Genomic DNA, 12,162 nt, shown 5'->3' with positions numbered 1-12,162 from the left:
CGTCTTAATATTGTAAACAGTCCTTCTGGGGACCTCGAGATCTTGAACAATCTCAGAAAATGACATTCCCGTGTAAGAGCTTTGACAACCTGCACAGTTTTTTTTATCTTTTTAATTATTTTAAGAGTTTATATTACATTTTTTATATCATTAAAATTATCGAAAACTATTTTTTTGGAAATTTGCTTGGGACTATCGCAAAGCTTCACCAAAGTTGAGTGTCTAATATTAAATCGCGCACAGTAGATATGTGTATGATAGATGTGTGTAATATAGATATGTTTGGTAAAAACGCAAATTTTGTTTTTTACGAAATGAAGTACTGAAAAACAATTCAAGAAAAGTTAAAAATTTTGAAATTTTTTATAGTAACTTCTCAAAAAGAAAGGTAACTCGAGAAAAATAAAAAAGAACAGCCTTAAACTTAAAGCTTTATTAGGGTTAAGGGAGCCTTTCTTTGTTAACTACAACGAAAAAACATTAAGATAAATTTTTTTCAACCTCATGTTAGATTATAAAACTTGGACATTAAAATTTTGAGTTTAATAAAAACTGTCTTTTTATAAAGTGTATTCGTCATAAATTAATCGACAGCACGTTAAAAAAAATATCCAACAGCAAATTGTCCGACCGAATGTCAAACGACATCAGTATAAAAATATCACGAAATATATATAAATAACATTTTACTAAAAGGCTTTAACAACCTATTTAAGTAAAAGGAAAAAACTTTATCTCTTTTTTAAAATCATGTTATAAAAGTCCTCAGAGAAAAGGAGGAAGCAGGTGCAACAACACAACTTTCAGGCCCGGTCTGCGTTTTACTGTCTTTTAATTATATTTTTAGCTTATAATTCGACGACGTTTTACATAAAACATTGCTATATATTTGCATTTAAGAGGTAATAGAATAGGAAAAAAAAAAGAAAAATTACAGACCAGAACCGAAACTGTAGAAACATGTATTACTGTGCGTTTTTTTGTTTTTCCTTCAAGATTTTATGAAAACTTTTACGCAACAAAAAATAAAAACAAAAAATACAAAAAAACCCCATTAAAGCATAAAGAAAGATGTCTGAACCTTTAGAACCCACAAACGTTCACAAAAATTAAAATTCCTAAATTCACATAAAATTAATATTAAAAAGAGCCGCGCTTTACAACGAGATTCGAAAATATCTGTTTTATAGCATTTACAAAGAGATATTTAAAGGCTTTTGGGTAATGTGAGATAAGAGATAAAAATTTGCCTTTTATTTCTGCAATTAAAAAAATCTAGTTTATCCAGTGTTTGTAAAAGCTAATGACCAAGTTTGAGTTTCATGACCTTTGCATTCTGTTTGAACTATTTCTTTACCAACTTTGTAGTTATCGAGGCAAAGATTAGAACCAACATTAATGAGAGCTGCTGTCTTTTCGTCGTATTTCCATTTCTAAAAAAAAATAAAAAAAAAAAAAAAAAAAAAAAATACATTTTAAATTAAGATAACATCCTTAACTTTGTTAAATAATTTTGATTAAAATTGCAAACTTATTTGCTACAAATTTTTAAAAATAAACTTTATTACTTGGAAGTTATCTGTGGCAACGCAAGGAACCATTCTAACAATTTCTTCTGTCTTTTTACTAACTCCAGAGAGACACAGGGATTCATGCTTTATCTGGTTTGATTTAGTCCACGACCAATCCTATGTAAAAAAAAAAAAAAAAACATATTTCGGTTACCGGTTAAATAAATATAATATTTTGGTTATTCTAAAAATGAACCATTTTATAAATTTGTACCTAAAATAAAAATACGTTACTAGTTGTGTCACAGTCGCTGTAAACGTAAAAACTGTATCTTGCTATTAATCTACCTGACTAGATCCATCTTTTCCACCACTTCCACGGCATGGAAAAATTTTTAAAACACCCCCAGATTTTTTACCCATCGTGTCAATACAGTCTTCTCTACCTCTATATTTTATTTGTCCATAAGATGTCACGTCATCAGCCGGTACTCTAAATGTCAATAAAATAAATTTACCTGGTTACCCCCCTGACCGTGACAGGGAAAAATGCCTATCCCTTCACCTTTGATGTGCCCCATTGTGTCTAAGCAATCTTCTGAATGTTTATATTTTATTTGACCATACTTAACTACATCATCATCAGGCACTCTAAAATACAATATAGGTGTCATATAACTTGTATTAATGTATTCCAATCGTTGTTAGTAATTGCAAATACTTGACTTTGAAGTGATCATGAAATTTTTGTGTGTGAAAATCTCTGTTATTATTATTTTGCAATTAGGTTACGTAATTCAATTGTTACGTACAAAATATGTTTGAAGATTTACCGTAAAATGTGTAACTGAAGTTACTTTGAACAAATTGTTAGCTTAACAAAAGTCAAAATTTATTTGATGTTTCTAAAAATAAATTAGCTTACTTTAGCTCTGGGTAGATGTTTTCAAGGTACCACTTGAAAGACTTGCATTGTAGGTCTCTTCGCAACTGTAAGCGCTCACGAATACTATTTTTAGAAAAAGAAACAAATAACATGATAGCATACTAAATTCTAGGGAATTTTGTATGCTATCATGAAATATTACCGGGCAATATTTTGAGAAAACTCTGATACTATGATACAAGAAAACCATTATTTCTTTGTAAAGAATGTTCATTCAAGATTTCTGCTTTTGGGACCATCAAAATTATCAAACCTTTAATTTTTCTGTACTTAGACCAACAAAATATCGGCATATATATTAGAAGTTAGTGCCACCCTTAACCAACTCTTTTGCAAACTGTTTTATTAAACTCAGCCTAATATTTCCACACTTAACAACCATTTATACTCAGAATACTTAATTCTTTATAAAACATATTTCATATCATAGTTTTCTTTTAGTGTTTTTTTTTTAAAAGTCCACTTGGAATTGAACCATACACACATTTGTAATAAATTCATGACAATGTAACATGAATAAAATTTCATTTAAAGTCTACCAATTTTCATTAAGAGTAAATTTTAAGTATTTTTGATGACATACGCAAGCAAATATAAAAACATAGAATCACTCATGAATTAAAGGACATAGATTTTATACATTTATTATAACCATGTAATTCCCATACATAAGGATAACTCCCTTCTATGTGCCTACTAATAATATGCCTACTCTCATGCTGTCATAATATGGCTATTCTCATACTGTCAATTGGCCAAATGTTTCTCATCCCAAGTAAGCATATTCTATATGAAGAAAAGGGTTTATCAAGAAACAAGAAAATCGTATTTAGTTTTAGCACTCCAAGAATGCTTGAAAATGCTTTTGACTTATCCACAAAATATGTGGTGACCTGTTTTAAGTCTCTTTACCTTTTTTGCTTTTTTTCTTCATTTATTGTAGATTTATTTACCCTTTTACAACCAGCTAAACATTTGGGACCTCATAAAATATTGTTGGCATAGTCAAAATACAGCTTAAGCCACTAATTAAACTGTCAAAGGTATCATTTTAGTTATGGCCTGCTGGCCATATTGTGCCATATAGTGATTAATCCTAAAAACCAAAAAATATATATTTCAATTTAAAATTTTTAAACTTACTCTCCAAACAATGAATATCTTGCAGAAGGCACTGCAGCAAAATAATATTTTTTGTAATCATCCATCCATACCTCAGCTGCTCGACGTGTATTCCTTGTTTAAAAAAAAAAAAATCACATTTAAGGTAAAAGTTCAAGTTTTAAAAATTATTTAAACTTAAGACTTTATACTTTATTAGAAAATTAAGTGAAAAACTAAATATTACCTTAAAAAGATGTGACACACATATCACATATATCTATATATATACACATTTATTTGAATAAAAAATCTCTTTAAAAGGATAGAAGCTTGGTAAACTTATCAATTCTAGATAAATTGTATTTTAAGTTCATGTTTATTTAATTCCGGACAAGGTCAGATGTGCTGTTTATGTTGGTTTTGATGTAGATCTTTTGGTACCAATTTTCTTCAGTAATTTGTGCCTGAAACTTTTTGATATTTATCTTATACCCCAGATGAAGTATATACTCAAAGATTTGGATTCAGCAATTCAAAGTTGATAATCCTAAAGTTGATAATCGTAAAGTTCAAGCTTTGATTGCTGAATGATTGCAAGTAAAAGATTTAACTCTATATTAAAAATCTAAAAGATTGTTGATTTATTGTTTCCTCAAATTCATTTGCTACTATTAGTTCATTTGTCTCCTTTTGATATTGTATAACAGAAGCAATTCCTTTCCTACATATAAAACTAGGTCTTTTGTAAAAGTATATCAAAACATTGGAAAAAAACTCTTTTAAACTTCAATCCTAAAATATTAGGAACTCACAAGCAAAGCTAACAAATGGTGCCCTTAGAGATCCTGAATGAAGACTTATAAAACATGATAATTTTCCTGGTATGATAGGTTTGCAGTATGCAACTTGGATTAGCTTTATTCCAGAATACTGCATAAAATCCAATCTGATTTTATGCAAATCATTTTGATGATACATACAAATTAATGATGCTCTAAAATGTTTTTAAGAGCATCATTGATTGAATCCTTTCACCAAAACCTCAGCCACATGACCAACAAATAATCAACTCTTTTGGGGACATATACTAGGCCACTTGTTTTTAAGGAGTTAATATATATTTATATCTATGAACTGTAAGTGTGAAATGGTAAAATATGTGCATGTAAATGTCATATTTTTATAACCTTATGTTTACAAAATAATTTCTTGAAAGTAAAAAATTATCAATCGACAACTTAACCAAATTTTACAAAACAAAGTGTTACAAAAAATCATTTTTGCAATACTTTGTTTTTCTGTACTGGTTTTTGGACATAAAATAACCTGTTTTCTATTTATTTGCAAGAAAAATGTCATAATAATCTAAATAATGTAAACATAGATAATAATCATTAGAAAATAAAAGCCTAAGTCAACACAAAGTAAACAAACTTTTGAAAAACATTCATGCTTCCTCCAGGAAATTTATAAGGATGTCTATCACGAAAAACATGCCCAACACGTGAACACGGAATTATATACATTTCACCACCACATTGCCAGGTGCGAAAAGAAATCTCTAAAATGATATCATAGAAATGAACCATAGAAATCTGAGTTACATACAGTAACAAATAATTTTCCGGGAAATTGTTTAGTTTGCATCAAAATGAAAAACAAATAAAAGAATTAAGTAATCATAAACATCAAATTTTTAAAAAATTTTTTTCTTTTAATTTAAACTTAGCAGCAATATGATTTTATTATGTACACTTAGAAACCTAAATTTTAGGAACCCTGGTAAAGACCTCATTTCACTAAACTTTTTTCATTCATTTTCTGATCTTATTCTTTTGATTATCAAATTGGGATTTGAGTACATTTTCACACAAAAACTTTTTATTTGGATATATGTCATTGTATATGGCAGTGATATCAATTATAAAGTAATATAAAATCTTTTACAAGATCAATCTAACTTTATCAAAATTTCACAAAATATAGAGATTCTAACAAAATCAATTGCAATGAAAGTTATATAATTGATATATGTTAAGATATAAGTTATATAAATATTAACCATGAAGTGCAGATATAGAAAATAAAATTAAAAAAAAAAAATCTATATATAAAATTCAAGTAACTCTAAACCTAAATTTTCACCGCCCCATACATCCATCTGGAGATCATACTTTCCTAACTTCTCAAACCATGCTTTGTGAATAGAAAACAGACCACCAGCAATAACAGGTGATCTGAAGATGATAACATTCTTATAGAAACTTTTTTATGTTTTAAATAAAATCAGGGTGATTAACTATGTATATATCTAAGCAAAATATATTTTCACATAAATGAAAACAATCATTTGATTATACAATACTTACAAGATAAATGCTGTTCCATCTTGCTGATGTTTAACAAGATGATTTGGTGGTAAAAAATCCCACTTAAAGTTTAGATTCCATCCAAAACCTACATTTATAAACAAAAAAAAAAGTCTAAAAATCATTTAATTTACTATAAAGAAAGTTTTTTGGCGCTCTTAATTAAAGAGAAATTACAAGCAACTAACAGTTTTTAAACTTTTGCATATATACTTTTTTATTTTTGGAAATATTTTTTTTATGTAACAATTTTTAGAGTATATTTCAAAGTTTTGCATTCTAACTTTGCAATATTGTCTGAAAACTCAAGCAAAATCAGATAGGTTGTAAAAATGTTATTTTATTAAAAATGTTAAATGTTAGGAATCTCTGTGACTTTTTGTACTGTTTACAAACATTTGGACACTGATGTATATAAATACCAGTCAAATGCATTTAGCATAACTAATCAATCATGTACTGCTTGAAATATCACTAAACATTAAAATAACAAAAAATAAGTGAAATAATAAAAAGATAAAAGTTAAGCAAGACTTTATTTATCTTACTAGCTCAAAATATTTATATTTTAATTTCATAAGAATTTTAAATAATTTTATAAATATATAATTTTTATATATTTTATTAATTTTTATATATTTGATTTGATAACAAAACTTGATTATAAATCTTGTTAAAAAAACAAACATACATTTCAAAAATAGGTATCTGGTAAAAACCCACTTTCACAGGTATATTTTGACTTGCAGAAATAGCCCTGTGGTTAGTGGATTGGTCAGACTTTTTTAAATGCCTATTGAATTTTTTTTAGATAAGAATTTTCAACCAATCCAACATTCAAACTCAAATTTTTGAAAAAATGAGCGCTGCAATATAAATAGAAAAACTTTAACATTCTTTCAATTCTTTTTTCCTACAGTCAATTAAACTATTTTGTTTAAAAACTTAAAAAAAAAAAAAAAGGTGTGTGTGTGTGAAAAGGAACAAATAGTAAAAAAAAATGTGTGTTTAAAGAATTTCACACTCATCACATCCTGTTTGATTTTTATTACAGCAACTTCAAAGTTAAAAAAAATATATAAATTTTCGAAAAATTTAATTTCAACTTTAATGTACCAATTGTAAGTAAACTTCTTGAAATTTGATGAGCAATTTGGAGATAAACACTTTAAGACATATTTCGAAAAAAATGTCTCTAAGACAAATTCAAAAACCCTCATTGTTTTATTAGCTTTATATGTTTTGCAATTGGTGAAAGATACAACAGTGGCCAATGCTAGTTTACAATTATAAAAATCAAATGGTTTTTTGTCAGCTACAAACATCAACTGGATATTTTTAAAATAGTAAGGAGTATAATCAAGTTTAAAACTTTAATGGACATAGATTCAATGAGAATAAACTTGATGCAATTCTTCTATGGTTGAAAATTAAGATGTAATTAGGATGTAAATGTGTTACAGCACATCCAGAAAAATATCAGTAAATTTTTGATACCAAATTTGACAGCTTTGAAGCTGAAATAAAATCATTCTCTATTTGCTATATTAGAAGATAAATATTTACCAAAACTTCAAATGGAGATCATCAGTATTGAGAATCATACAGGTTTAAAGAAAAATGTGCGAATAATTAGATTTGTTTTTTAAGTTTGAAATGATTGAACACAAACTAAAAATACTGGTTGTTAAAAACCTGTGTTTGCAAAATAACAGTCTTAAAATATCAATATTTATGGCAGATAACTTCTTTTTTTTTTTTTAATGCTGATTAATTTTTTGATTTCTGAATTTCATTATTGTTAAAAAAAGATTATTATTATTATTATCATTATTATCATTATTATTATTATTATTATCATTATTATTATTATTATTATTATTATTATTATTATTATTATTATTATTATTATTATTATTATTATTATTATTATTATTATTATCATTATCATTATCATTATCATTATCATTATCATTATTATTATTATTATTATTATTATTATTATTATTATTATTATTATTATTATTATTATTATTATTATTATTATTATTATTATTACTATTATTATTATTATTATTATTATTATTACTATTATTATTATTATTATTATTATTATTATTATTATTATTATTATTATTATTATTATTATTATTATTATTATTATTATTATTATCATTATTATCATTATTATTATTATTACTATTATTATTATTATTATTATTATTATTATTAATATTATTATTATTATTATTATTATTATTATTATTATTATTATTATTATTATTATTATTATTATTATTATTATTATTATTATTATTATCATTATTATTATTATCATTATTATCATTATTATTATTATTATTATTATTATTACTATTATTATTATTATTATTATTATTATTATTATTATTATTATTATTATTATTATTATTATTATTATTATTATTATTATTATTATTATTATTATTATCATTATTAATTATTATTATTACTACTATTATTGTTGTTGTTGTTGAAGTTGTTATTTGAAATAAAACAAAATAATGAAATTAATGAAAATTCAAGGTTTTAAATTAAAAAGAATTTAAAAGTTTTACCTCCTCTAAGGTCTGATGATGAACTCAAATATTTAAAGTCCTCATGACCAATAACATCGATGATGGGTGAAGCAACAATTTTTTGATTCTAACAAAATAAAATTACTTTTAAACATTTTATAGAGGTTTATGACTTGAATTGAATTGATGATATAAAACTTTGAAAGAAAAGGCATAAAATATGTATCTAGGTATGCTTATATATGTTATGTATGTCTAATTTTTTTAAATCTTTATCAAAAAAATAAGAAAGAAAAAATAACACAGTCATATACATCTTTAATTGCTTGCAACAATGGTTCCAGCCACATTTCGTTGCATTCACAATGACTATCAAGAAAAGTCAATACTTCACCAGTTGCCATATCTGCTCCTTTAACACGAGAACGTATAAGACCTTCACGTTGGTCATTCCGTATTAGTTTAACTCGAGGTAAGGCTAATAACTCCTCTCCATCAAGAGCTAAAAGTATACATTAAATAAAAGGCACAAATCTACTAAATAATGGTTCTGACAAAATTTAAAAAAAAAGAGATCTTACGATTGTCACTAAAATCATCAACAAGAATGATTTCTTTTAGAAGATGATCTGGAGATTTCCTCAATGCACTAAAATTCAATAAAATAATAAAAGAAAAGAAATATTTAAAAACTTCAGAGTGATTGAATAGGCCATTTAAATATGATTGTGTTATAAATCGGAATAATTTACAGAATTCCAAGTTAAGAAAAGAAAATAATATGTCGGAGATTTACGCATAAACATTTTTATAGGTACTGTGTTAACTATGAAAAAAAAAGTTGAATAAGCATAATATATTTGAGTTTAATAAAGATAAAAATATTTTAAGATGATGTTAAATACCATCCTATCTTTTGTAATACAATTTTCATTTTGTAAACTTATCAAAAAGTATAATAAATTTTAGGCAAAAATATTCTTTACAAAGAAATAGCTACCATATATTCTGGTATATAAGTTGACCAGGTTTTTAAGTAAAACAACAATGTAGAACTAATTTGTTTTTAAATAATTTTAGAGAGCTTAATAAATAAATTTAAAAAAACCCTTTATTTGGTATACAAGTCAATACAGTTTGTAAATTGAAGTCACTTTAACTCCTTTCAAACAAACTAAAGTCTTGACTTATACACCTGTATATTCTATAAATGAAATAAAATTTTTTTACAAAATTTAACTCCAACCTGACTACAGTCCTTAAAAGAGCTGCTCTACCTTCATTATGAAAACAAATTATTATTGAAGTTGTGGGTAAGAGACTATCATAACTCTTCTTTTTGCATCTAAATTCAGAATGAAAAATCAAGATAAGAGATAATATAAAAATAACTGTACATAAAAAAGCTAAATAATTTCATGATATTAAGCAAAAAAACAATCACTTGCTTTAGTGATTGTAAAACTGATTAAGGCATTGTTGAGTAAATGACATATTGATAATAGCCAAAGCAAATGATTGTTTTATTTTATAATTTTCTTTCTCATTCTTTTTAATAATCTTGCTTTGTGAGATGGATGATGGGTTTATTACTGTAACAGATGTTTCATTTTTGTCTTTTTTTGACATCATAAAAATTATGCTTTTATTTTTATATGAATGGGTTTGTGGATTGAAATTTCATTTTAATAAACTATGTTTCATATGAATTGAATGTTGCAAATAAATTTAGTCATTCTTGTGCATCTTATATAAATTTAACTATTTAATATTCTAATGCATTTTTATTCAAGCTTGCATTATCATGAGTATAAGTGGTTTTTATTATTTTTAAATTCAAATAGCAATCAATTTACAATCCTCTGAGTATAGGTTTGAAATCTACAACATTATAAAAATTTTTTTAAAGTTAAATAAAAAAATTACTGTAAAAATGACTGACAAAACAAAGAATGATGACATTTTTTAAATTGAGACAATATTAAACAAACAACTTAATTCAATAAACCACAAAGTGTTTAGTAAGCCTTCATCTACTATTACTTTATTGATTTATTTTTTCTAAAAAAAAAACTGATGATTCTTTGGCAGTGGCCTAATCAAAGATGATACCAAATGATGGATTTCTTTTGTCAATATAAAAATATTGATACTTTATTAATGAAAGTTATTTTTTGGGGAAAGATTTTAGCCTATTCCAAATCGTCCAGATAAAATACATCAAATGAATTTTGATTACAAACCAAAAATACAAAGCTAATGAAAAACTTATTAAAAACAATTAAAGGATCCTTAGTATACAAACAAGCTTAGCTTGAGAGTGAAAATTGCTATGATGCTTTAAATTCTACTATGTCTATATCAGTAGAATCTGAAAGAGTATTTTCAGTATATGGAGAATTGTACACAAAACTCAGATTACAGTTAGATAGTAATAATAATAAATAATTGATGATTTACACTTTATACATATTTAAATAAAATAGAGAAATAAAATAATGTGGAATCTAACTAGACTTCTATTTTTAACACTTCATTTAAAAGGCAGATTTTTTTTTAACATTTAAGATTAATCATCTTAGTTAATCATTTATTACTTTATTTAAAAAAAAACAAACAAATAAATTAAATTTAAATGTAAACTTTTGGATTTAGAATTAATTCTTAGTAAGAAAACAGTAAAAAACAGATTTGTTAATTATGATTACAAACAAGAAAAAATTCCATTTTTAAAATCTGTTTTCTAACTTGCTTTAAAAGAAACTCTAAAATAAATTTTAATTTTGACATTCATAATTTCTTAGGTTATTGCATCGTAGGCCTTAGACTGCCATTCAGTGCTAACACCTTGACATACCCTTTTACTTGATTCTCTCCCTAAATCTAAAGTACTGCAATTCCAAGGACTATATATAACTATACATAACTTAAGATAACTCAATTGAAAAAAGCTAACATCAATTTAAAAAAAGAAAGAAAAAAGAAAACCATTACCCAGAATCACGAACATCAGGAACAACCCTATCCCATGGTAATAACTCACTGGCCTCTTGATTATATGCATTACGTTGGTTTTTATCTTCACCAGCTTTAAGAGCACCTCGCAGTTGATAACCTTTCCAATCAAACTTTGTTAAACTTCTTTGATCAAGTTTTACTATTTCATTATCTCTAAATTTTGGATCTCTTACTGCAACAAAAGATTCTACATTTATGTCACGTTCTACACGATCTTTTTCCCTACTTTGTTCACCATTTTCTATATGTCTATTTCTTTCTTCAGTAGATATTGTTTCTCCTTTCACTGTTTCTCCTTTGCTACTTACAAAAAAATATAACATTCCTCCAACCCATACAATAAATAATAATGCAATACAAATACGATTCCTACGAAACTTCATTTTCTGCAAATGTATTTTCAATATAACTATTCTCTAAACCATTTGTCATTAGTGTAGTGTAGTATCCATTCTTAGAGCCTGACTGTAATGAGTAATATTATTTGCTACAAATACAAAAGTATTAACAAAAATTTATGCTATACAACAAATATATATATTTACATGCACACTTATTTTTCTATGTGTGTGTTTGTGTGCGTGTAAGTGTGCATATGTGTGTACACACATAGATAAACACATAACGAGTCTACCTTTTAGCAATATAAGTAGCTA

The 12,162-nt window shown here is 25.4% G+C and overlaps 1 protein-coding gene across 3 annotated transcripts; it reads right to left on the bottom strand.

Moving 5' to 3' along the window:
- Nucleotides 1-486: 486 nt before the first annotated feature.
- LOC145182522 (polypeptide N-acetylgalactosaminyltransferase 2-like) lies at nt 487-11,998 on the bottom strand. Of its 3 annotated transcripts, none has more exons than XM_090084826.1 (13): nt 11,483-11,998; nt 9,735-9,833; nt 9,070-9,137; nt 8,803-8,990; nt 8,528-8,615; nt 5,931-6,018; nt 5,695-5,798; nt 4,996-5,122; nt 3,601-3,693; nt 2,437-2,520; nt 2,030-2,162; nt 1,569-1,688; nt 487-1,433 (listed from the first exon to the last, which is right to left on the bottom strand). In XM_090084826.1, exons 1-13 carry the CDS (start codon nt 11,887-11,889, stop codon nt 1,281-1,283), a joined length of 1,752 nt encoding a protein of 583 aa, XP_089940952.1. In that variant the 5' UTR covers nt 11,890-11,998; the 3' UTR covers nt 487-1,280. The 3 variants fall into 3 exon arrangements, 2 of the variants coding, with proteins under 2 accessions (XP_089940952.1, XP_089940951.1); XM_090084825.1 differs by lacking the exon at nt 2,030-2,162 and adding an exon at nt 1,860-2,004 and having other exon boundaries at nt 1,055-1,433; XR_016451710.1 differs by having other exon boundaries at nt 1,252-1,433; nt 1,860-2,162.
- Between the last annotated feature and the right edge of the window lie 164 nt (nt 11,999-12,162).

This window comes from Hydra viridissima, unplaced genomic scaffold, assembly GCF_058129835.1.
Source record: "Hydra viridissima isolate aposymbiotic clone 2 unplaced genomic scaffold, HvirCarnegie_v1 scaffold_4, whole genome shotgun sequence".
Lineage (NCBI taxonomy): Eukaryota > Metazoa > Cnidaria > Hydrozoa > Anthoathecata > Hydridae > Hydra > Hydra viridissima.
Note: the sequence above shows the minus strand (reverse complement) of the source record. Positions and strands in the feature narration are given on the sequence as shown.